This window comes from Salvelinus namaycush, chromosome 18, assembly GCF_016432855.1.
Source record: "Salvelinus namaycush isolate Seneca chromosome 18, SaNama_1.0, whole genome shotgun sequence".
NCBI lineage: Eukaryota > Metazoa > Chordata > Actinopteri > Salmoniformes > Salmonidae > Salvelinus > Salvelinus namaycush.
The window spans coordinates 3,234,011-3,261,539 of NC_052324.1; the positions used below are offsets into that span (position 1 = coordinate 3,234,011).

General features: G+C 41.3%; 1 protein-coding gene across 4 annotated transcripts in view; it reads right to left on the bottom strand.

Annotated features, from left to right (window-relative positions):
- Positions 1 to 27,529, bottom strand: part of LOC120063024 (2-oxoglutarate dehydrogenase, mitochondrial) — a 95,978-nt gene that overhangs the window by 67,215 nt on the left and 1,234 nt on the right. For 2 of the 4 annotated variants that reach the window (XM_039013124.1, XM_039013123.1), the window contains exons 2-4: positions 22,283 to 22,666; positions 16,772 to 16,948; positions 9,336 to 9,438 (exon numbers count right to left, since the gene is read on the bottom strand). In XM_039013124.1, coding sequence (XP_038869052.1) covers positions 9,336 to 9,438; positions 16,772 to 16,948; positions 22,283 to 22,498 — 496 coding nt within the window. In that variant the 5' untranslated portion in view covers positions 22,499 to 22,666. Of the gene's footprint in view, positions 1 to 9,335; positions 9,439 to 9,645; positions 9,740 to 16,771; positions 16,949 to 22,282; positions 22,667 to 27,529 lie in introns of those variants that run through there. The other 2 variants (XM_039013125.1, XM_039013127.1) reach the window with 2 other exon arrangements.

Consider the following 27,529-nt stretch of genomic DNA (forward strand, 5'->3'; position numbering starts at 1 on the left):
ATAGCCTGGTTCCTCTCTAGGTTTCTTCCTAGGTTTTAGCCTTTCTAGGGAGTTTTTCCTAGCCACCGTGCTTCTACACCTGCATTGCTTGCTGTTTGGGGTTTTTGGCTGGGTTTCTGTACAGCACTGAGATATCAGCTGATCTAAGAAGGGCTATATAAATACATTTGATTCAGTCTGCTTTCCAACAGACACTGGGAGACAAATCCATCTTTCAGCAGGACAATAACCTAAAACACAAGACCAAATATACACTAGAGTTGCTTACCAAGACGAAATTGAATGTTCCCGAGTGGCTTAGCTACAGAGGCCTAGTTACAGTTTTCACTTAAATCGTCTTGAAAAGGGCTGTGTCGCAATGATCAACAACCAACTTCACAGAGCTTGAAGAATAAAAAAATGGTGGAAATATTGTACAAAGCTCTTAGACTTAGCCAGAAAAACTCACAGCTGTAATCGCTGCCAGGTGATTTCAACGTATTGACTCAGAGTTGTGAATATTTATGTATTTTTTTATTGATCGGTCATGGAAATAAGTTCTGAGAGATGGAGAACAAGCTATGGAAGTAGGAATACTGGAGTTTGGGTGCAGGTACTGCCAACAAGCGCAAAAATATTGTGATACTCAAAACTATACATCGTCAAAAAAAATATCACGATATGTAACTGCAACGATTTCTTCCCACATCACTAGTTGTTTATCAAGTGCATTCTACTTTATGTAAATTAGATATTTTTGTATTTCATTTTCAATATATTTGCAAACATTTCTAAAAACATGTTTTCACGTTGTCATTATTGGGTATTGTGTGTAGACGGGGAAAAAAATCTATTTAATCCATGAATTCAGGCTACAACAAAATGTGGAATAAGTTAAGGTGTATGAATACTTTCTGAAGGCACTGTGGATAGATTTAAATAAACCTATTGACTACTCCACACCCAGTGTCTACTCAGCTGGAGCAACGACAGGAAAGCACTATAGGAGGACTATGGCAGGAGCAGGACTGAGAAACACACTGCACTAAAATGTGAAAAGTACACTGACATATAGAGGAGCTTATTGTCTTAAAGGGTAATGGAAACACCTTAGCAAGTAAATCTAAGCAAAGATATGTATTCAATCCACCATTACTAAACATGAAGACGTGCATTTAACATAAAAACAAGGTTTATTTGAGCTATGGTCAGCGCCATTTTAAATTGCCATAGTAACGACCGACGCCAGTGCGTCACTGGCAGGAATCAAATTATCTGTGGTATTGAGTTTTCGCGCGTATAGTGAATCAAAGAGTGAGGTTAAGTGCAGACAACGAAGATGGCAACAAGTAGTAATTCAAACATGAACTGTATAGCGCCAGGCTGTTCGACTGCCCAAAGACCCAGAACTTTCGAAGTGGCTCCATGTCCTGAGAGGAAGAACATGTCAGCACGAGCTAGCAGGATCTGCAGACAGCACTTCACGGAAGCAGACTTCGCGATGAAGGGCACTTTCGATTCGGCAACTGGGAGTTTCCGAATGGAAAGGAGTCATAGGCCTACGTTGAAGCCCTCTGCTTGCACCTCCATTTTACATTGAGGGTTATGGTGTAGGGGTTACCGACCGACCATCATCGCTTACTTCGGAGACAAGCAAATAAGACTGACCGGAAGAGGTGACGCGAGTCAATGCAATGGAGCCTGAGGTATTGTTAACCGGTCATTAGAAACTGGACAACTTTGTTGCAACTCTAGTTGAAGGTAACCAGCTAATTGCGTCTGAAGTGTTTTGTGTAACACCCCCCCCCCCCAGCAAATAACGTTAGCAAGCAACTCAACTGCAACAGTTTCTCCGTGAACCCATTATTAGGTAGTTACTGTAGCTAGCTTCCACCTCAGATTGTCAAGTAACGTTACTGGAATACATTTTGTTGACAGATTTGTTTTTGTAATGTTTTGTTAGCTCCACCTCATTTAGCTAGACTGAAGTTGACAAAGCTATTGTTTGCTAAAAAAAATTCCCTGTATTTGCTGTGCGTGTTGACAAATCATAGAATACAGGTAGCTTGTGAATACCAACTGATATATTTGGGTTCAGTTGTCTTAACAAAAGGTTTGTTTGTTTTCAGGATGACATCTTCATCCCTGAAAAGGAGGCAGAGGTACATGCAAATCCATGTTATTTCTAAGTCTATTGTTTATTTCAAGTATATGCAGGGATTCTTGAATATAACTATAGCCTAATAGATGCCTTAATTGTTTCTACCAACAGGAAAGAACGGTTAGTACAGCATGCCAAACTGACCCCTGGGTGACAGTGTTCCTGTGCTGCGGTGGAGAAGAGGTCCACCGAGACCATCCCTAAAAAGCTCGAGGACCAGCTAGATTAAGCTCACAACCATCAGTGTACAACCGAGTCGTGCCCCTATACGCCACAGATGGAGCTGACGGAGAGTGAGATCAGTGAAGAGCATAACTTGCTGTATGAACCTGGGAGCTCAGAATCACAATCATCACAGTGCGAGCCAAGACATACTATCGATCACTTTGGGGGAGCGGGCTGGTGTTCTGAAAATGGAGAAGGATGTGCTACCTTGTCCCGGTCCTGCCGTTTCTACTCTCTCAACCTATGAATGCTCAGCTATGAAAAGCCAACTGCCATTTGCTCCTGAGGTGTTGAACTGTTGCACCCTCTATAACCACTGTGGTTATTATTTTGATGTAAAAAAGGGCTTTTGTAAAATACATTTGATTGATTGATTGCTGTGCTGGATGCTGTGTATTCACTAACTGTCTGAGTGATGGGACATTTATATAGTACCTGTAACTAGGGATGCACGATTTATCGGTAAGGATATCGGAATCGGCCGATATTAGATAAAAATGCCAACATCGGCCTGATGTCTAGTTTAACGCCAATGTGTAAAACCAACGTCAAAGCTGACGTGCATACCTACACTACCGTTCAAAAGTTTGGGGTCATTTAGAAATGTCCTAGTTTTCCATGAAAACATACAGAAATTAGTTGCAAAATAAATAGGAAATAGTCAAGACGTTGACAAGGTTATAATCATTTTTTATTGAAATAATTAGTGTCCTTCAAACTTTGCTTTCGTCAAAGAAACCTCCATTTGCAGCAATTGCAGCCTTGCAGACCTTTGGCATTCCAGTTGAGGTAATCTGAAGAGATTTCACCCCATGCTTCCTGAAGCACCTCCCACAAATTGGATTGGCTTGATGGGCACTTACGTACCATACGGTCAAGCTGCTCCCAAAACAACTCAATAGGGTTGAGATCCAGTGACTGTGCTGGCCACTCCATTATAGACAGAATACCAGCTGACTGCTTCTTCCCTAAATAGTTATTGCAAAGTTTGGAGCTGTGCTTTCGGTCATTGTCCAGTTGTAGGAGGAAATTGGCTCCCAATTAAGTGCCGTCCACAGAGTGATGGCATGGGGTTGCAAAATGGAGCGATCCCTTTTACCCTGTACAAATCTCCCTTTACCACCACCAAAGCACCCACAGACCATCACAATGCCTCCACCATGCTTGACAGATGGTGTCAAGCACTCCAGCATCTTTTCATTTCTTCTGCGTCTCAAAAATGTTCTTCTTTGTGATCCGAACACCTCAAACTTAGTTTAGTCTGTCCATAACACTTTTTTCCAATCTTCCTCTGTCCAGTGTCTGTTCTTTTGCCCATCTTAATCTTCTTTTTATTGACCAGTCTGAGATATGGCTTTTTCTTTACAACTCTGCCTAGAAGGCCAGCATCCCGAAGTCACATCTTCACTATTGACGTTGAGACTGGTACTATTTAGGGTACTATTTAATGAAGCTGCCAGTTGTTTCTCAAACTAGACACTAATGTACTTGTCCTCTTGCTCAGTTGTGCACCCGGGCCTCCCACACTTTCTATTCTGGTTAGAGCCAGTTTGTGCTGTTCTGTGAAGAGAGTAGTATACATATCTAATACAGCACACCCCATTATTGGTTAGAATGAGATTTCATGAATCATGATGCTGTCTGCGATTCCAACTCCGGTTGTCTAATCAAAAGGTAAATGTGTTTCCATCGCGCCAAACAGAGCTGGTGATAAACATCGTTATAGGATACATACATACACACATACACACACACACACACACACACACACACACTTGAAGTCAGAAGTTTACATACACCTTAGCCAAATACATTTAAACTCAGTTTTTCACAATTCCTGACATTTAATCCTAGTAAAAATTCCCTGTCTTAGGTCAGTTAGAATCACCACTTTATTTTAAGAATGTGAAATGTCAGAATAATAGTTGAAAGAATGATTTATTTCAGCTTTTATTTCTTTCATCACATTCCCAGTGGGTCAGAAGTTTACATACTAATTGAGTGTATTTGATACCATTGCCTTTAAATTGCTTACCTTGGGTCAAACGTTTTGGGTAGCCTTCCACAATAAATTGGGTGAATATTGGCCCATTCCTCCTGACCGAGCTGGTGTAACTGAGTCAGGTTTGTAGGCCTCCTTGCACGCACACGCTTTTTCAGTTCTGCCCACACATTTTCTATAGGATTGAGGTCAGGGCTTTGTGATGGCCATTCCAATACCTTGACTTTGTTGTCCTTAAGCCATTTTGCAACATCTTTGGAAGTATGCTTGGTGGCATTGTCCATTTGGAAGACACATTTGCAACCAAGCTTTAACTTCCTGACTGATGTCTTGAGATGTTGCTTCAATATATCCACATAATTTCTCCTCCTCATGACGCCATCTATTTTGTGAAGTGCACCAGTCCCTCCTGCAGCAAAGCACCCCCACAACATGATGCTGCCACCCCTGTGCTTCACTGTTGGGATGGTGTTCTTCGGCTTGCAAGCCTCCCCCTTTTTCCTCCAAACACAACGATGGTCATTATGGCCAAACAATTATATTTTTGTTTCATCAGACCAGAGGACATTTCTCCAAAAAGTACGATCTTTGTCCCCATGTGCAGTTGCAAACCATAGTCTGGCTTTTTTATGGCGGTTTTGGAGCAGTGACTTCTTCCTTGCTGAGCTGCCTTTCAGGTTATGTCGATATAGGACTCGTTTTACTATATCTACTATATAGATACTTTTGTACCAGTTTCCTACAACATCATCACAAGGTCCTTTGCTGTTGTTCTGGGATTGATTTGCACTTTTTGCAGCAAAGTACGTTCATCTCTAGGAAACAGAACGCATAACCTTCCTGAGCGGTATGACGGCTGTGTGGTCCCATGTGTTTATACTTGCGTACTATTGTTTGTACAGATGAACATGGTACCTTCAGGCGTTTGGAAATTGCCCCCAAGGATGAACCAGACTTGTGGAGGTCTTGGCTGATTTCTTTTGATTTTCCCATGATGTCAAGCAAAGCAGCACTGCGTTTGAAGGTAGACCTTGAAAGACATCCACAGGTACACCTCCAATAGACTCAAATTATGTCAATTAGCATATCAGAAGCTTCTAAAGCTGTTTAAAGGCAGTCAATTTAGTGTGTAAACTTCTGACCCACTGGAATTGTGATAGCTAATTTCACTTATAATTCACTGTCTGTAAACAATTGTTGGAAAAATTACTTGTGTAATGCACAAAGTAGATGTCCTAACCGATTGCCAAAACTATAGTTTGTTAACAAGACATTTCTGGAGTGGTTGAAAAACGAGTTTTAATGTCTCCAATCTAAGTGTATGTATGTAAACTTCCGACTTACACTGTATATACATCAGTATCCTGTAACGATGTTTATCACCAGCGCTGTTTGGCAAAATTTCACCAATTATTTAACTGGCATATCAGCTGCTGACTGGTTCGAGTAACCTCTTCTGCCAGGAAGTCCTTCATAAGGATTAGTGACATGTCCAAAAAAATATATCGCCATCCAGACAGATTGACAGGAACCTCTGACTGGATGAAATACAGCCACCATCCACTGGGATTTTGTGCCGTATCGCCACCATCTCTCTACAACACACACTCATACTCTCTAGCCATTATCTGGCAGCATTCACACTCACACCAGATTGTGTACCGCTACGCCGACCCTCTAGCTTAGGTGTTTCAGGCGGCATATCTGTGTTACTGCTACGAGAACAAACTCTTTGATCTGGGGCAACGATCAGCTCAAACATGAACGGCTTCAGTAGGTTTACCGGCTCCCTAACTAACGTTATTTCATCCTCTGTTATAAACTAATTGTCAGACTCTGAGCTACTCTTGATAAATTCAGCCATTTTTGGGAGTTCCAAAATTCTTTCCTGCCAGTGACGCAACAATGCCAACATGGCGATTTTCAGTTAGCTGGCGTTCTAAATCCTAGTGTTTCCATTCCCCTTTAAGACATCCGTGTGCTCCGACACCCAAACACTAGGGCTGCTACAGAGAGAGGCTCTTTATCTTTCTCAGTCTTTGTTTCAGGGCGGCTATCTGAACGGCTTTGCATCCAATCATCTGATAAAAAAAATTAATAGGGAACCAATTGTTTATTTAAGACAGAGAACAAGCTATGAAGGAAAAATACTGGAGTTTGGGTGCAGGTACCGCCAAATAGCGCAAAAGAATATTGCGATATTCTCAAAACTATACATTAAAAATAATATCACGATATGTAAATTGCATCGATTTCTTCCCCCATCACCACTAGTTGTTTATCAAGTGCATTCTACTCTGAAAAGAGGAAAAAGACATGAGAAAGATAAAGCAGAAGTTCCTACGTGAACAATACAAAAAGCAAATACTCAAGCACAAAGATAGAGGGACAGAACTACAGGGACTTATGTTTCCATACCTCCAACAGTTAGAATACTGAGACGGTCCTTGAACATTGCCAGGTCTGAAGGAGGCATCAGGGGGCGAGAGACCCAGAAAAGGTTAGTGACTCATGCCCCCATCATGGACATGGGGGCCATCTCTACCACTACTCACGCAAACACCTCGAAGGGGTTGGCAAACTATAATCGAAGTGGAACTGTGGGTGGTTCTCGAAGACAATAAGATGTCCTTTTCTCAAATTATACTCTGTGAAGTCATGTTCTCACCTATAATACTCAGATACAGTAAGTGGCGCTACTAGTGCCACTAGTATCTTTTGCTGGTGATGTGTGGCAGCAGGTTGTCAACTTTGCTATGACTTGGTACTATTTAATTAATTTATTGCCATAAACAGACTGTATGGGATGTAGCCAACACCAAGCTATGTAGCTAGCTAATACCACGATTATGTCCAATCTGACTTTTCCGAAATACAACTTTTAAAACTCGGAGCAACGAGTCGTGTCCATTCATGTGTTTCGAACTTGTTGAGAACGCTAAAGTACAGCTATCATTCTCACAAAATAGTAGTGTTCAAAGAGCATTGTTTTTGATAAATAGCATTTGTTTTTGCCGGGTGTGGCAACCACAGCCAAGTTACCTTGAAACAAAATAACTAGCTACCTAGTTATGGAAAAGTGCTTGTGTGAATGTAACACCAAGATAGTTTGGTAATATTTGTACCATCTCTGCATACCAGAGACCACCATCATGATGGTCAGCAGCCAGGGCAGGCATAAACGACTGGGAACCCTCCCACCACTTAATTAAATTGATCAGACAGTGGTGGGTTGGTGTTTGCTAAGTTAGAACATTTCAGTTGCAAACACCTCTGACAAACAGGTATTTTATTTTTTAAATGTATCTAGTTTTGGACATTATAGAGAGCGGATGACAGTGGGGAAAGATAGGGGAGGTTGTGTCTAAGGACAGTAGGCTGGATTGGAACATATGCAGACACTAGACATGTGCCGGAGGCAGTGGCTTAGCGTGCTAGGCCACTGGCTTGTTATTTTAACTTAGATTTTGTTTGCGAGAAGCACCCAAACTTCGACTTCACCACACAACGTCAATCACTACAGCAACACACCGACTGATTGACTGCCTCCGAACTCTAGCGACAGCACCGACCACATCATGGGTGGCAAACAAAGCTTTCGGTGCCAATCACATCTAGAAAATGCAACACCTGCCTGACTGCACAAATACAAACATCACACCTGGATCAAAGCCTCACTGAAAAACGTCCCATGCAGACTGAGACATGCTGTACTGGAAAGGACAACCATACGACACGCATAAGGTATACAAACCTTGAGAGTACTACTAATTAGGATATTCAGTCATCAACAAGAAGCGAGGTCCAAGGTTTAGGGGCATGCTGGTGCGTAAAAACTGCTGCTTGGGGATGTCCCTTCCCTACCCTTTTTTTCTTATAATCTAAGTTGAAGGCGATTTACCTTTTCAAACAGTTAACCTCTTACTGCTGGGAATCATACGGTAGCTGTTGTTGTGAGCAGTGAGTGACAACTAAGGCCTAAATGTTATAGTTAGCAGTAGAAAAACTCATCTGTGTCCCCCATCATTCAGCAGGAAACGACCAATGCGTTGAATTGCTGGGAGTTGTCACCGTATCACGCTTAGAAGTAGATTAATAGTCAGAGGGGCTTTCTCGACCATACTCAAGAAAGGGTGTGAGTAATGTGAGGGAAAATGTGGTCCAGTCCAGGAAGGTTTTAAGGCATGCAAAAAGGTTAGTAGAGCTAGAAGCCAAGAAATCTGAAGCAGTCTAGAAATGTCCATCCACATGTGTAATGGGACAATGAAATCATATCATAAAAACCAATGGTTCAACACTGGCTTCAAATTGGGAATCTACCTGTGTGTCCTCAACAAGGCTACTGTAGGTGAACTTAACACTGGAGCACTCCAGACAATATTGTTATGACGGTTCAATTTGTGCTTGGCTGCCTGCAGACAGAGAAGTCAGACAGAGCTGTCCTAGAAAGAAGTGCTAACCACGAAGCTGCCTATTTGTATTGATGATTTTTGGACTGTCACCTTGTCGTGGTGACGGGGCTTGAGTACCTCAATGACCCCTCAGAGCTATGCCCATTGGAGGTAACTCCCGGCAAGTCTATGCAAAACGGACAGGTCTAGGGACAGCAGTCAGATGAACCACAGTCCACCTCTTAATCATAAAGCCTTGTAGGAAAATGATCTACGACCACTGCGGATCAACCATCCAGCTGTTAAAAAAAAGTATTACAGAAAACAAAACCATTCATACTCCAACTGTGGACGGTTGAAGTTAAGTCAGAAAGCATAAATATATTTGGCATTTCAGAAAACCAGGGTGCTAGGAGCCCTTTCATGACAGTGGGCAGACTGAAAACAGGGACAAACGGGCACGTTTACAGAGAAGGCCGGCGTAGGTGATACATAGACCAGCATTTCAAGCCAAACAGAGCTTGCTCAGCTTCCCAGCCTCCCGAAGGCTCTGTAGTGAGTGGCTCATTCTTCTCACCGAGTTTATCCGAGGATGTTATAATGTCATTGGGGACATGAGCGTCCAGATCGGCATCCATAATCCCTAGAGGGTCCAGCTGAGCAACATGGTGCCCACGGATCTACATAAACAGGTTTGAGTGGAAATGGAACAAAGCATCCGACAGGTGGTGGTGGTGGGGGGGGGGGCACGAATGTAGAGACATAAGTGTTGAAAGGGATTTGAAAGGAAATAGAGAAGAGAAAAAAGAGGGAGGAAATGGGAAAAGCAACATTATTACAAACAAGCTCATTGTTGTCTCGCACAGCTGTGAGGGAACATTTCTCACCGACATTCTGAACCCCAGTAGCTACTGGGGCATCATCAAAATTTATACAACTGATGCCAAGAGGATCAAGTTCTGCGTTGTGATGGCCATTCAACTGGAAATAAGGTAACATTAGTCACATGGTAAAACAAGGTATTCAATTAAAACAACAATACAACATAAAAATATGAAACATTCAAGAGTATATCATAATAGGCATTTCTGTTATGAAGTAACTAGTTCTTTATGGGATAAAAACAGACATCTCACCTTTGTCCCATCTTTCAAATGTCAACCATTTCAGCACAGGACAAGTGCCTTCTGAAAGTATTCATACCACTTGACTTATTCCACATTTTGTTGTTACAGCCTGAATTCAAAATGGATTAACTAGTTGTTTTTTTACCCATCTACACACACACACACCACCCTGTAATGACAAACTGAAAACATGTTTTAAGAAATATTAGAAATGTAGAAATGTATTGAAAATGAAATACAGAAATCTAATTTACATAACTATTCACACCCGAGTCAATATTTTGTAGAAGCACCTTGGGCAGCAATTACAGCTGTGTCTTTCTGGGTACGTCTCTAAGAGCTCTCCACACCTGGATTTTGCAACATTTGCCCATTATTATTTTTTAAATTCTTCAAGATGTGTCAAATTGGTTGTTGCTAGACAACCGTTTGCAGGTCTCGTCATAGATTTTCAAGTAGATTTAAGTCTAAACTAACTCGGCCACTCAAGAACATTCACTGTCTTCTTGGTAAGCAACTCCAGTGTAGATTTCGCCTTGTGTTTTAGGTTATTGTCCTGCTGAAAGGTGAATTCATATACCAGTGTTTGGTGGAAAGCAGCCAACCAGGTTTCCCTCTAGAATTTTGCCTGTGCTTAAAGGGGAATTTCACCAGGGCATATAGTCATTACGATATTAACAACATTACGTTTTTATCATAAACGTCACAATTATCCAAACCACAAACTAGAACAAGCACATTTTAATTTCACTGGTAGAATCGGGAAGTCGACTCCCTGTGTATTCGTCTGCTCATAGTGAACCACAAAGTCCAGCAGTCATAGCAAATCCTGATACCGCCCACTAGGTAGTACCCTCGAATAATGGCATCGTTTGCATCGAACCATCAACACACAGTAATCTCAGAATTTCTCTAGGCAAGATTTTTTTTTATTAACCTTTGTTTTTCACTAACATTACGGTCCGGTATTGAACGCTGAAAGCCATCAGCTAAATCTTTTATCTATCTTTTGGTATGCACACTGTCAATCCATTTCGCCTACGCCATGGTAGTCACTGCTAGATTGGTAGCTACCTTCAGCATAGTAAACATGTTTGTTCTATCTTTGACTAACGTAAACTAGCTAATGTCAGCAAAGAAGAGTCAATTTGGGAGCCAACTATTCCACCCTTGCCTGGAAAACACTCCGTTACTGTCGATATACAGTATCTAGCTCACTCTGTGTGTTGGTAGAAATTATGAATGTGTATAAATTGTCTATGGTTGCTTCTCAGACAGTCTCAGCTGGCAAGCTAGCAATCTTGCTGCCGATTTAGTGGGGTGGTTAAATTGTGTATTTTGTTGTAGTTCGTACAGAATCGGATTCCACCAACATGCACTTCCAACACCTAGCTCTGCACAAGGTGAACGGTAAGTTAAAATATTTACAAGCTGACAGCTAAGATTTACAAATTACAGTAAGCATGGTATAAACATGAATTGGGTAGTGTTTGTGTTATGGGGTTACACGGGGTTACATGTGGTTAGAGGTAGCCTGAGGATCACAGAGTATCTTCCAAACCATGTAGTCTACCCCTCTTCTCTTTATGTAAAACTCAGGTTATCTGGAGTCATTCCAGTGCCCTGCTGAAAAATACCCCAAAGCAAGGGTATTTTGGGTACACAAGCATGAAGGAGCAGACCGTTATAGAGCACAACAAGAATGTTGGACAGAAACCAGCAAGGGACACAAAAAGGTATAAAATCAAGACTAAAACAGTAATGACAACCACCTAATTCTTCCCTATGCAGATTCTCAACAACACAATACAAAGACATGTCTACAAATTTCCCCTGCAAAGGGCTACTATTAGAATGACTAGAATGATCTGTCAAAGTCAATGGGCTCGGGGAGGTTTAGACAGTACTTTGAGATGAAGGGGGTTTTGGTTGTGCTTAGACAGTAAATTAATTGTTGCCATTTCTCCTCAATCTCACATACACAAAAATTCATACTGTGTAAGAACTGCCTTCTGAAGACTTTTCACACCTTTAGCCCCCCAGCCCATTCACTCCCACTATCCCCTCATTGTCCTTAAACAATACTCTAGCCGGTCCAATTCAGTTGATACCATTTCCCTACGTCCCTTCCACAAAAATAATAACAAAAAGACCACAACTGTGTCTTTCCAGTAGCCGTACAGTACCATAAGATATTCTGCAAGAGAAACAAACAGTTGGTGTTTAAAGAAGCCCTACAGCACTTTCGGCAGTGTCTTATTCAGCTAGCCGTTTACCGCAGACCATAAGCACATCTTCTTCAGCCCACCTTTGCCAGTGTACCGAACCCGGATAAAGGACTAAGTCTGCATTTCCACAGGCAGCCCAATTCTGATATTTTTTCAAACTAAATTGGTCTTTTAACCAATCAGATCTGATATGATTAAGAACAATTAATGGAAAAAACGATCATAATTAGACTGCCTGTGTAAACGCAGCCAGTGTGGCTCAGCATAAGACAGCGTTTTCCAAACTCGGTCCTGGGGACCCCAAGGGGTGCACGTTTAGTTTTTTGCCCTAGCACTACACAGCTGATTCAAATAACCAAAGCTTGATGATTAGTTGATTATTTTAATCCGATGTGTAGTGCTATGTAAAAAAAAAACTAAAACGTGCACCCCTTAGAGTCCCCAGGACCAAGTCTGGGAACCCTGGCATAAAACCATGTAGAAAAGGTGTCTCCAACCCTGTTCCTGGAGAGCCAACCTCCTGTAGGATTTTGCTCCAACCCCAGTTGTAACTAACCTGGTTCAGTTTATCAACCAGCTAATTATTAGAATCCGGTGTGCTAGATTAGGGTTTGAGTGAAAACCTACAGGGCAGTAGATCATCAGGAAAAAGGGTTGGAACCCTCATAAAATTGGAAATATATCAGCCCTTATGGATTCACAGAAGATATTTATATAAGCTGTACAGGGCTCTGTAGCATCAAACAGATGCTAGACATTCAGATTGGATATCTAAAATACAAGAAATTGTACACTATTTAATGCTGACCTCAAGAGAAGTGTGTATTCAACAACGTTATATGGTAAAAGTTTTTTTTTTAGGTCTTATCAGTGCAGTAAATGTCAGTGTGTCTCAGGTGTAAAGACAGGTGCAGAGAACTGTAGCTAGATTTGTACACCAGATAGTGATTTACCCAAAGATTTTTGCTGACATCTTGTCTATTTCTAGTCTTCTCTCATTGATCGAGACAGGTGGGTGTCCACCCCAAAGTGCTGCATGTCATGATGAGAGACCTGTCTCAATCAATGAGTGAAAATACTTGAAAGACGATGGCAGCGGCCATATTGTTGGATTACATTATAGTGCAAAAAAAAAAAAATTAATAAGGAGCATTTTCTAAATTCAAAATTGACCCCCTGCAACTGGACACAGACATTTTTATGAGACACCCGTTTCCCTGAATCAAGGACGAAGACGGTATCTCTAAGGTTGGTTGAAAATTATCTGTGCTACAACAAACAGTATCTTACCTACAAACATAGACAGGGCTCTAGCTCCACAATGAGATAGCCAGCCTGCCAGCTTAGTTGAGCCTGCCACTAGCACAGTCAGTGTAGTCAGCTCAGCTATCCCCATTGAGACCGTGTCTATGCCTCGATCTAGGTTGCGCAAAACTAAACATGGCAGTGTTCGCTTTAGCAATCTCACTGGAAAAAAGACCTCCTCCATTCTTGCCATTATTGAAAGAGATTGTGATCTCACATCTCAAAATAGAGCTACTTAATGTTAGATCCCTCACTTCCAAGGCAGTTAAAGTCAATGAACTAATCACTGATCAGAATCTTGATGTGATTGGCCTGCTACCAACAGTATCTTAAGCCTGATGAATTTACTGTTTTAAATGAGGCCTCACCTCCTGGTTACACTAGTGACCATATCCCCTGCGCATATTGCAGGGGATTTTGGTAAAACCAAAAAATTTGATCATATTACTCCAATGCTAGCCTCCCTACACTGGCTTCCTGTTAAGGCAAGGGCTGATTTCAAGGTTTTACTGCTAACCTACAAAGCATTACATGGGCTTGCTCCAAACCATCTTTCCGATTTGGTCCTTCCGAACATACCTACACGTACGCTACGGTCACAAGACGCAGGCCTCCTTATTGTCCCTAGAATATCAAAGCAAACTACTGAAGGCAGGGCTTTCTCCTATAGAGCTCAATTTTTATGGAATGGTCTGCCTATCCATGTTAGAGACGCAGACTCGGTCTCAACCTTTAAGCCTTTATTGAGGACTCATCTCTTCAGTAGGTCTTATGATTGAGTGTAGTCTGGCCCAGGAGTGTGAAGGTGAACGGAAAGGCACTTGAGCAACGAACTGCCCTTGCTGTCTCTGCCTGGCCAGTTGCCCTCTCTCCACTGGGATTCTCTGCCTCTAACCCTATTACAGGGGCTGAGTTACTGGCTTACTGGTGCTCTTGCATGCCATCCCTAGGAGGGGTGCGTCACTGACATGATCTTCCTGTCCGGTTTGACGCCCCCCCTTGGGTTATGCCGTGGGGGAGATCTTTGTGGGCTATACTCGGCCTTGTCTCAGGATGGTAAGTTGGTGGTTGGAGATATCCCTCTAGTGGTGTGGGGGCTGTGCTTTGGCAAAGTGAGTGGGGTTATATCCTTCCTGTTTGGCCCTGTCCGGGGGTATCATCGGATGGGGCCACAGTGTCTCCTGGCCCCTCCTGTCTCAGCCTCCAGTATTTATGCTGCAGTAGTTTATGTGTCGGGGGATAGGGTCAGTTTGTTGTATCTGGAGTACTTCTCCTGTCTTATTCGGTGTCCTGTGTGAATTTAAGTATGCTCTCTCTAATTCTCTCTTTCTCTCTCTCGGAGGACCTGAGCCCTAGGACCATGCCTCAGGACTACCCGGCCTGATGACTCCTTGCTGTCCCCAGTCCACCTGGTCGTGCTGTTGCTCCAGTTTCAACTGTTCTGCCTGCGGCTATGGAACCCTGACCTGTTCACCGGATGTGAAACCTGACCCAGACCTGCTGTTTTCAACTCTCTAGAGAGATACTCTGAATGATCGGCTATGAAAAGCCAACTGACATTTACTCCTGAGGTGCTGACCTGTTGCACCCTCTACAACCAGGGATACAGTTCAGCTAGAATGACACACAGGCAAAGAAATTCTGTATCTAGAATCCACTCCAGGAAGATGCCCAGGTTGTCTTTAAGACAAAACACAAACCAAATGATACTCGAACAACAGTTGAACCGGGCCAGCATAACATCAATATGAAGGTAGACTAGTTGAACATGCATACATGTGCACAGGCACAGAGACTACATTTACAACAATATGTAGCCTAATAGAAAGAAATAGGGCATAACCCTCAACCTTTGCACAGTGACAAGACTGTACAAATGAGCCTAGGTAGGTAGGTAGACAGTATCTACCTACAGCCATGTCTATCAGGCAAATATTTTTTATTGTAAAACCAGCTTCAGTTTTAGAGATTTACAACAGTAATTTGTTGTATTACTGTTTCTCCTCACTGTTAGTAAATTTAGCTATCTAGCTTAGATATGCAATACTTGTCATTTACATCTGTTTGGAATCCTATCTTGCGTCATGCCTATACATTTGATTGAAATGCATCCAAGGTCATAATCGTAACCAATGTCAACCCTTGTCAATGTTACATAGCTAGTAAAATGACTTACAGTTGCTGATCCGACATGTTTGCTAACAAGTTAAAAATGAGAGGCAAAAAGTTATTGGTTTTACCACAGTTGCAGTATTACTTTAGTGCCTTGTTGCAAACAGGATGCATGTTTTGGAATATTTTTTATTCTGTACAGGTTTCCTTTTCGCTGTCAATTAGGTTAGTATTGTGGAATAATTCATGTTGATCAGTTCTCCTATCACAGCCATTAAACTCTGTTTTAAAATCACCATTGGTCTCATGGTGAAACCCTGAGTAGTTTCCTGTTTCCTTCCTCTCCAGCAACTGAGTTAGGAAGGACACCTGTATCTTTGTAGTGACTGAGTGTATTGATGCACCATCCAAAGTGTAATTAATAACTTCGCCATCCTCAAAGAGATATTCAATGTCTGCTTTTTATATTTTATCCATCTACCAATAGGTGCCCTTCTTTGCGAGGCATTGGAAAACCTCCCTCGTCTTTGTGGTTAAATCTGTGTTTGAAATTCACTGTTTGACTGAGGGACATTACAGATAATTGTATGTGTAAGGTACAGAGATGAGGTTGTCATTCCAAAATCATGTTAAACACTATTATTGCACACAGAGTGAGTCCATGCAACAATGTGACTTGTTAAGTAACTTTATTCCTGAACTTATTTAGGTTTGCCATTAAATTTGTAAACATTTTGGAAAACATGATTCCACTTTGACAGTATGGGGTACTGCGTGTGTGTAGAACAGTGACAGAAAATCTCAACTGAATCAATTTAAATTGGGGCTGTAACAACAAAAAGTGGATAAAGTCTAGTGAATACTTTCTGAAGACACTATTTCACTAGAATGTTAGTCCATCATTAAGTCGGTTGGTCAACTTTGTGGAAATAATTAGCTTTGCTTACAGAAAACAGATTATACATCTTAAACCTTAAAACACAGGTAGAAATTGCTCAAATATTGAGGACAGGCAATACTGGTTCAATTCTTTGGCTGAAATAGTTTTCCGACCTTACGCGAAAGCCACAGCTCTAGACACATTTTACAAAATATTTTTGTTAAACAGTTACAGCTTTCTGTCTGCTGAATGTGTTGTAATGGTTAGACTACTTGGCATGCTCACTAAGATATGGACATGGTCGTCCTCGTTTTCTCAATTTACAGCTCTGTGAGACCCTGTGGTGACTGACTAGACTGACCTGGTAGGCACGGATGAGGGATTGGACAGCCAGGTGATCTTCCACCAGCTTCTCCACATTGATCTGAGCCCCCACCAGGGACTGGGCCTGGGGCTGCCCGGCCAGGCTCAGAGGGCTCTGGTGTGCCTTGCCTGGGGTAGCACCTGCATTGGCATTGCGGAAGAAAATGTCCCAAGACTGAAGGAAAAGAGAAGAGAAACAATAATTGGCATTAATGAACCTCTCTGGACCACCCATCCGGGATCCGGGATAACTGTCATCAGAAACGCTGACTAGCATAGCCTAGCCTAGTGCCACAGGGATATAATATAATATAATTTCATGAAATCACAAGTCCAATACAGCAAATTAAAGATAAACATCTTGTGAATCCAGCCAACATGTCCGATTTTTTAAAATGTTTTACAGTGAAAACACAACATATATTTATGTTAGCTCACCACCATATCCCAAAAAACACAGCCATTTTTTCACAGGAAAGATAGCTTTCACAAAACCCACAAATAGAGATCAAATTAATCACTAACCTTTGAACAACTTCATCAGATGACAGTCATATGACATCATGTTATACAATACATTTATGTTTTGTTCGATTATGTGCATATTTATAGCCACAAATCGTGGTTTTACATTGGCGCCATGTTCAGAAATGGCTCCAAAATAGCGAAAGTAATTACAGATAGCAACGTGAAATACAGAAATACTCATCATAAACTTTGATGAAAGATACATGTTTAACATATAATTAAAGATACACTGGTTCTTAATGCAACCGCTGTGTTAGATTTAAAAAATAACTTTAGTAAAAAGCATAGCATGCAATAATCTGAGACAGCGCTCAGCCATTCTCCGCCATGTTGGAGTCAACAGAAATACGAAATTACATCATAAATATTCCCTTACCTTTGATGATCTTTCATCAGAATGCAGTGCCAGGAATCCTAGTTCCACAATAAATCGTTTTTTTGTTTTATAATGTCCATTACTTATGTCGAATTAGCAACTTTGGCTAGCATGTGTATTTCACGTGTCCAAACACTTGCGCAATTGAACGAAAACGTTGAACGAAAACTTCAAAAACAAAGTGTTGGAGAAGAACGTAAAAGTGCAATATGTGCCATGTAAGAAAGCTAACGTTTAAGTTCCTTGCTCAGAACATGAGAACATATGAAAGCTGGTGGTTCCTTCTAACATGAGTCTTCAATATTCCCAGGTAAGAAGTTTTAGGTTGTAGTTATTATAGGAATTATAGGACTATTTCTCTCTATACCATTTGTATTTCATATACCTTTGACTATTGGATGTTCTTATAGGCACTTTAGTATTGCCAGTGTAACAGTATAGCTTCCATCCCTCTCCTCGCCGCTACCTGGGCTCGAACCAGGAACACATTGACAACAGCCACCCTCGAAGCAGCGTTACCCATGCAGAGCAAGGGGAACAACTACTCCAAGTCTCAGAGCGAGTGACGTTTGAAACGCTATTAGCGAGCACCCCGCTAACTAGCTAGCCATTTCACATCGGTTACACCAGCCTAATCTCGGGAGTTGATAGGCTTGTAGTCATAAACAGCGCAATGCTTGAAGCATTGCGAAGAGCTGCTGGCAAAACGCACGAAAGTGCTGTTTGAATGTATGCTTACGAGCCTGCTGGTGCCTACCATCGCTCAGTCAGACTGCTCTATCAAATAATAGACTTGATTATAACATAATAACACAAAGAAATACGAGCCTTGAGTCAGTAATATGGTCGAATCCGGAAACTATCATCTCGAAAACAAAACGTTTATTCTTTCAGTGAAATACGGAACCGTTCCGTATTTTATCTAACGGGTGGCATCCATAAGTCTAAATATTCCTGTTACATTGCACAACCTTCAATGTTATGTCATAATTACGTAAAATTCTGGCAAATTAGTTCGCAATGAGCCAGGTGGCCCAAACTGTTGCATATACCCTGACTCTGCGTGCAATGAACGCAAGAGAAGTGACAATTTCACCTGGTTAATATTGCCTGCTAACCTGGATTTCTTTTAGCTAAATATGCAGGTTTAAAAATATATACTTCTGTGTATTGATTTTAAGAAAGGCATTGATGTTTATGGTTAGGTACACGTTGGAGCAACGACAGTCCTTTTTCGCGAATGCGCACTGCATCGATTATATGCAATGCAGGACACGCTAGATAAACTAGTAATATCATCAACCATGTGTAGTTATAACTAGTGATTATGATTGAATGATTGTTTTTTCTAAGATAAGTTTAATGCTAGCTAGCAACTTACCTTGGCTTCTTACTGCATTCGCGTAACAGGCGGGCTCCTCGTGAGGCAGGTGGTTAGAGCGTTGGACTAGTTAACCGCAAAGTTGCAAGATTGAATCCCTGAGCTGACAAGGTAAAAATCTGTCGTTCTGCCCCTGAACAAGGCAGTTAAAAACCTCTTGGCAATAGGGGGTGCTATTTGCACTATGTAATAATTTCGTTCCCAAATTAAACTGCCTCGTACTCAATTCTTGCTCGTACAATATGCATATTATTATTACTATTGGATAGAAAACACTCTCTAGTTTCTAAAACCGTTTGAATTATTTCTCTGAGTGAAACAGAACTCATTCTGCAGCACATTTCCTGTCAGGGAGTGAGATTTCAGAAATCGAGGTCCCTGTTCTGAGGCCAGTTTATACGTCCCCATGTAAGCCATCGGGCTACATGCACTGCATACGCCTTCCTCTAGATGTCAGTAAGCGGTGAGAATTTGAATGGAGTGGATTGCACCATCTGGGGCCCTATATAAGCCCGTGGAACGGAAGTACCGTCCTTTTCAACGGTGCGCCTGGCGCAAGAAGACATCACAATGGCGTCCTGCAAACGCTTTCGTTTTAGTAGTTCTATATCTCCGGTCATGTTTTTATTCGTTATAGGTGTTAAAGACATCATAAGGTAGTTAATTTAAACTGACTTATAGCAGTTTATAGCAGTTTATTGCGATTTTCTGGGATTTCTTTGTCATGCGCTTTCACGAGTTGGACACCTCTCCAGTTGGTGGCTAACATTAGCGGCTATTTCGACCGGACAAGAGGACATCTTTCAACCCAAAGACGATTGTTCTGGAGAAAGGACACCTTGCCCAAGATTCTGATGGAAGCTCAGCTAATAGTAAGCAGTCTTTATGCTGTTAATTCGTACTTATGTTGACAAATGTTAAATAATAATTCCGCCATGAATTATGGGGCGGTCTCGCTTTAGCGCACGCTGTATTGCGCAGTAACGTTAATTTTAAAAATCTAACCCAGCGATTGCATTAAGAACTAATTTATCTTTCATTTGCTGTCCAACTTGTATTTTTTAGTCAAGTTTATGAATAGTTTTCGATTAGAATAGGTGCCTTTCCCAAGATTTCTCCTGACATTTTCTTTGCAGCTTGGCTACTTTTCTCATTGTATAACCACGATTTGTGCCGCTAAATATGCACATTTTCGAACAAACTCTATATGCATTGTGTAATATGATGTTATAGGACTGTCATCTGAAGAATTCTGAGAAGGTTAGTGAAAAAATTAATATCTTTTGGTGGTTTATACGTAATCGCTATGTTTGGTTTGAATCAATGCTGTTGTGATGTTTGCTATTGTGGTATGCTAATATAACGCTATATTGTGTTTTCGCTGTAAAACACTTAGAAAATCTGAAATATTGTCTGGATTCACAAGATCTGTGTCTTTCAATTGCTGTACGCTGTGTATTTTTAAGAAATGTTTTATGATGAGTAATTAGGTAATACACGTTGCTCTCTGTAGTAATTCTAGTCGCTTTGGTGAGATTTGTGATGGTGGCTGCAATGGCAAACTATGATTTATACCTGAAATATGCACATTTTTCTAACAAAACCTATGCTATACAATAAATATGTTATCAGACTGGCATCTGATGAAGTTTTTTCTTGGTTAGTGGCTATTTATATCTTTATTTGGTCGAATTTGTGATAGCACCTGATGGAGTAAGAAACTGATGGAGTTAGAAAAGTGGTGTCTTTTGCTAACGTGGTTAGCTAATAGATTTACATATTTTGTCTTCCCTGTAAAACATTTTAAAAATCAGAAATGATGGCTTTATTCACAAGATCTGTATCTTTCATTTGGTGTCTTGGACTTGTGATTTAATGATATTTAGATGCTACTATTTAATTGTGACGCTATGCTAGCGATGCTAATCAGTGGGGGGTGGGTGGGGGGTGCTCCCCAAGTGGGACGCAAGCGTCCCGCAGTCCCAGAGAGGTTAAAATGCAATAAATGCAAATTACTTAAAAATCATACAATGTGATTTTCTGGATTTTTGTTTTAGATTCCGTCTCTCACAGTTGAAGTGTACCTATGATAAAAAATTACAGACCTCTACATGCTTTGTAAGTAGGAAAACCTGCAAAATCGGCAATGTATCAAATACTTGTTCTCCCCACTGTATATACACAGATTCTTTTATTAGTTATACTATTTTGATATTGATTACTGCACTGTTGGATAGAGCTTGAACTTGATGACTTTAAGGAATGAAAAATAAAGTCTAATAAAAACGTAGAAATATACACAAATGGAGATATTTTATTATTTCATAGAAATGTCCTATTGATGTCTACCCAATGTGGACCTGACTGAGACAATGGGATGTTTTGGCAATTGAATGTTTCCTATTTTTGGCTTTGGAAAAAAATATCGAAACCCAAAACCGTTATTATTTTAATAACCAAAGCACTAATCGCAATGCCAGAGAGGATTGGCTCTGGTCTATACTGCCGACCTGCATTCAGGCTAAAGGCTAGCCTAATAATAGCAGGACAGGCAGACCGTGGTCAGAGATCACAGCAATCCTTTGACAACGCTCCAGTAGCTAGCTATAAATACACAAACAGGGATCCCAGCAATGTGACCTTGCTGTCAAACAGGTGCCTATGCTGCTGTACATAATTAACCTGGCTTTCCTAAATTCATTATATTATGTAAACTGGTAACGTTTAAAACCATCAAACAATTACTCAAAGCTACAATTGGTGTGTGCACGGAGTAAGAGTAAGTTAAATGTTAAATGGCAGCAGAACTCATTCTGGAGCAATTGCTTTTGCCACAGGACTGTAATGTTCGAGTAGTGAGAATGTTTCATAGGCAGTATTGGTTAATAACCGTGTTTTTTTGGGGGGGGGGGCATTAACAAAACATTAAAAACCCTTGTAACGCATGGGCATATTTGGGGATGCAGTCTACAAATACTTTGCCACTTGGTATTGCAAGCGGTTTTTAAAATAACCAAAGAAAAACGCCTCTGAATCATGTCTATGATAATTAGACCATCATACATGTTAACAATGCTGCATTCTCTGCACTGTAACCGCCCATGAATTTCACACCACAAAAAAAGAGAACCCCCAGAGACAGAAGGAGAGAGAAGGAACATCTCCCTCTATAGGAGGTAGATGTCCCTCCTGCACCCCAATATTCTGGAAGTAAAGGGCCTTACCTTATGCACACTCTTGGGGTCCTCTAACCATGAATAGTACATCTCCTCCACGTAATTAGAGCTCGTTCCATTGAGGAAAGGCTCTGCAGCCACAGGTGAAGTGTAGCACCTGACTGGCTGAAACGTCTTTGGTACGGCCGCAGGCCTCTGCTGTGAAAAGGTCTGAGAGACAGTCAGTGGCCGCAGCCGGGCAGCACAAGTCCTTAAGCGGTGCATCGCAGTCCTTTAGCACACACACACAACTCGCCTGTCTCTCCAAAACAACCACAGAGCAGGTTTGAGACTACTTTCACTTCAACCAAACTGCAGTCAAATGATCCACTGGAAACCTATTTCTCCAGAGGGCCTTTGATTTCCACTTGTCAGCGGTCTTTGTTTCCTGACCTGCAAAAGATTGAGAGGTTGTGTGAATATATAGGCAATGATAACAGAGAGGAAAAGGGACAGCCCGATACTTAAAATAAAACAGGGCAAAGCCAACTTTGATTGATGTCACTGCCAGTACTATTCTATACACCAAGGTTCAGCAACCTTTTCTAGCATGATAGCTACTTTTAAAAAAAATGAAACGTCACAAGCTAGTGTTTTTTTATAGCTTTCAAATAGTCCCATTCTTCTGCTTTACCCTGCAACTCTTCCCCGGGTCCTTGGTGTACAAGAGTGTTGTGTCAATATACACCTAGTAAAATAAATGGTTAATACATTTTTTTCTCTCAATATTACAATTATTCAGAGAAACAACGAAATTGGAAAAAATATGAAAAAACAATGCATGTAGCCTCCTTTCAGAATTGCATGGCAAGCTACTCATAGGTGGGCTGCGAGCTACTGGAAGCTCACGATCTACCTGTTGGAGACCCCTGCTATATACACACACACACACACACACAGAGAGTAATAAACTGTCAAAATTAAAATTGTATCATTTGTTTTAAGGGCATGAGAGTACAGTTTAATGAGGGCTGGGTTAAAGCTCCAAAACATCTCATGACTGAAACTTAAGTTCATCTCAGATGGGTAAAAAAAAATTATAATATATATATTTTTTTTAAAGTGGCCTTGGGGGCCACACCGGATTTTCTAAATTCAAACGGTGGGCCGCACAGATTTTTTTTATGACCAATTTGTTTATCAAAATTGATTTGCGGGCCAGAAAAAGGCTAGTCGTTTGAAAATATATAGGTCCATTATACAGTGTACAAAACCTTATCACCTGATATTTCCATGACAGACTGACCAGGTGAATCCAGGTGAAAGCTATGATCCGCTTCAATCAGTATCGAAGAAAGGTAGGAGGCTTGAGACAATTGAGACATGGTTTGATTATGTGTGCCATTCAAAGGGTGAATGGGCAAGACAAAATACTTAAGTGCCTTTGAACGGGTTATGGTAAGTAGGTGCCAGGCGCACCGGTAAGTGTCAAGAACTGCAACGCTGCTGGGTTTTTCACAATCAACAATATCCCATGTATCAAAAATGGTCCACCGCCCAAAGGACATTCAGCCAACTTGAAAACTGGGACGCAGTCCCTGTGGAATGCCCCAAGAAATTGAGGCTGTTCTGAGACAAAAAGGGAGGTGCAACTCAATATTAAGGTGTTCAGTATAATTTCTAGACTTTATCTAGTTTTAGACGTTCAAGTGTGGCCTCGAGTTTTACACCCCTCCCCCCAAAAAATATGTACTTCAAAACTTCAATTAAATGCAGTCTCAAATAGCCACCTGTCCCTTTTAATAGCCGGACAATGGCACACATTTCAGCAAATAAACAATGGCTCTAAATGAATTGTTTACAAGGATAGCATTAACTGTTTAAGGTTTAATGTTTGATTTGTTACATTAAATAATTCAGTAATGACTCAGAAAAATGGCAATCAGTTTTTAATCGCCATTAAGAAACGGCTAGCCATTGGCTGCTAACAACTGAGAACTGTTAACTGGCAAGTACAAAAAGTAAAAACAGCAAATGTATCCAACAAATTTGTAGTCACTGTATGAATATGGGACCAAATACTTCACTTTTTACTAGGGGTGTGCCGAGTAGTAGGACAAAACGAGTATCGTAACAGATATGGGCAATTTTCTGGATATTATTATGATCGTTTGACATGTTTCTACGAACTGTATTATGACTTTTCGCCTGGACTTGCCTGCGCCTCCTGAGTTTGGATTTGTGTACTAAACGCACAAACAAAAAGGAGGTATTTGGACATAAATGATAGACTTCATCGAACAAAACAAACATTTATTGTGGAACTGGGATTCCTGGGAGTGCATTCTGATGATCATCAAAGGTAAGTGAATATTTATAATGTTATTTCTGACTTATGTTGACTGCACAATATGGCGGATATATTTTTTCTTGATTGGGCTCTGAGCGCCGACCTCAGATTATTGCATGGTTTGCTTTTTCCGTAAAGCTTTTTTGAAATCTGACACAGCGGTTTCATTAAGGAGAAGTGCAGATGTTTTGGAACTACTGAACGTAACGCGCCAATGTAAACTCAGATTTTTGGATATAAATATGAACTTTACCAAACAAAACATACATGTATTGTGTAACATGAAGTCCTATGAGTGTCATCTGATGGAGATCAAAGGTTAGTGATTCATTTGATCTATATTTCTGCTTTTTGTGAATCCTCTCTTTGGCTGGAAAAATGGCTGTGTTATTCTGTGAATAGGCACTCACCTAACATAATCGTTTGGTTTGCTTTCGTCGTAAAGCCTTTTTCAAATCGGACACTGTGGCTGGATTTACAACAAGTGTATCTTTAAAATGGTGTAAAATACATGTATGTTTGAGGAATTGTAATTATGGGATTTCTGTTGTATTGAATTTGGTGCCGTGCAATTTCACTGGCTGTTGGCGAGGTGGGACGCTACGTCCCACATATCCCAGAGAGGTTAACACCCTTACTCTTACGATAAGTGCCATGGGATCTTTAGTGACCACAGAGTCAGGACACCCGTTTTTAACGTCCCATCCGAAAGACAGTACCCTACACAGGACAATGTCCCCAATCACTGCCCTGGGGCATTGGAATATTTTTTTCATAGACCAAAGGGTGCCTCCTACTGGCCCTCCAACACCACTTCCAGCAGCATCTGGTCTCCCATCCAGGGACTGGCCAGGACCAACTCTGCTTAGCTTTAAAAGCAAGCCAGCAGCTGGATTTAACTGTATCAGTAGTCAAAGTGAGTTGGGAGAAACACTGAAATAATGCCCATTTCTAGTTTAATTTTCAAGCGTAGAAAGTAGATTTTAGTGGAAATGGTAAACCTGGGTGTGACATACCTAAGTGTATTGATACCATGCAATTTGTGACCTATTTCAGGAAGCTAGGCGTATGTCACTACTTCACAGAAGGCATTAGAACGTTTTTAAAAAATGATCTGGAACATATGAAATTTCCTGTGCCTCAATAACAAACTTGCATGCCATCTGTAAATACAAATAAAATTGTTAAATTACGAGTCTAGTTGGTTTAGCCACGGAAAAAGCCAGGAACCTTCCCGCTAGCCATGATTGGCTGAGAATTAATGGGCTGGACATGAGATTAGTTCAGATTGGTTGACACCACGGTTGACACCACGGGCAAAAAAAAGCATTAATCCATGGATATGGTAAGAGTCTAGCTACATTTTCAGATATTATGTTTCTAATTTCGTCAGAAAGTCATTTTCATTGCAGGTTAAAGTGTAATGTTAGCTAGCCAGCGAATGTTAGCTTGTTGGCTCGCTAGATAACACCACGTGTATGATCTTTGTCTTAATATTATTTGTATCTCAGAAATCCCATTTGCATTGCTAGTTATAGCATAATGTTAGCTAGCTAACATTGAACATAGTTGGTTAGCTTTTGCTACCTGCAGATTCATACTACAGCATTTCATGCATGGTGACTAGCTATGATAAACCATCTGTACTGTATCTATGGGTTGGGATTTTGGTTCATTATTCATCTTGCAAGCAATTTTTGGGGGGTGAAATACTCTGAATTCTGCATTAACACAACCCCTAAATTCAACATGCTATTTAATCCAAGTAAGTGCCAGGGCATCATATTGTGTTAGCTTTCTGCCGTGTTTGACAAGTCTTCTCTCCCCTGTTCTCGGAGTAGAGCAGGTCTGTTGCCCTAGGGCAGGGCTGTCCAACCCTGTTCCTGGAGAGCTATTCTAGGTTTTCAATCCAACCCCAGTTGTAACCAACCTGATTCAGCTTTTCAAGCAGCTAATTATTAGAATCAGGTGCACTAGATGAGGGTTGGAGTGAAAACCTACAGGATGGTAGATCTCCAGGAACAGGGAGATCAGAACAGCCCTGCCCTAGGGACTCCAGACAGACAACGTGTAGCCTACACATGCTGCTCCACAGCCAGTACTGTTCATTTGCACAATGTCTCTTATTCACATTCGCTTGTAAATGTCCAAACTCACCAAAAATGACATTCGGTAGCTCCCCCACACATATATAAACGTTATGAGTTGAATTGCCTATCTTTGCAATTAGGTTATTTTCGTTAGGGCTCGTTAGCAAATGTAATGGTTATTTCTTAATTTTCTAGCGCACCCTTGTGCAACGTATATCCCGAGTGGCGCAGCGGTCTAAGGCACTGCATCTCAGTGCAAGAGGCGTCACATCACATCCGGCCGTGATAGGGAGTCCCATTGGGCGGCACACAATTTGCCCAGCGTCATCCGGGTTTGGCCGTCATTGTAAATAAGACTGTTCTTAACTGACTTGGTTAGTTAAATAAATACAAAAAAATGAGACAGTATGAAAATCTGAATACAGTCCAACCCTAGAGGCTATTTTTTTGTGCATTCGTGGACAAGTGTGGGCATGCTGTGGTGTGTACTGTGCATAGTATGGGGTGCTGCAGGACCCCCTGAAAAATCGTAATGGAAAAAAATATATATATCACCAAAGTAGTGCACTGGGCCTTTACTACTACTACTTCTGTAGTATCCGCACGGATATAGCCGTCTGTAGCGCGGGCAACAAAACTATCAGCATGATATTTGTCGCTAGCCTCTGTAACAGTATAACTTTAAACCGTCCCCTCGCCCCGACACGGGCGCGAACCAGGGACCATCTGCACACATCAACAACGGTCGCCCACGAAGCATCGTTACCCATCGCTCCACAAAGGCCGCGGCCCTTGCAGAGCAAGGGGCAACACTACTTGTAGGTTTCAGAGCAAGTGACGTAACTGATTGAAACGCTAGTAGCGCGTACCCGCTAA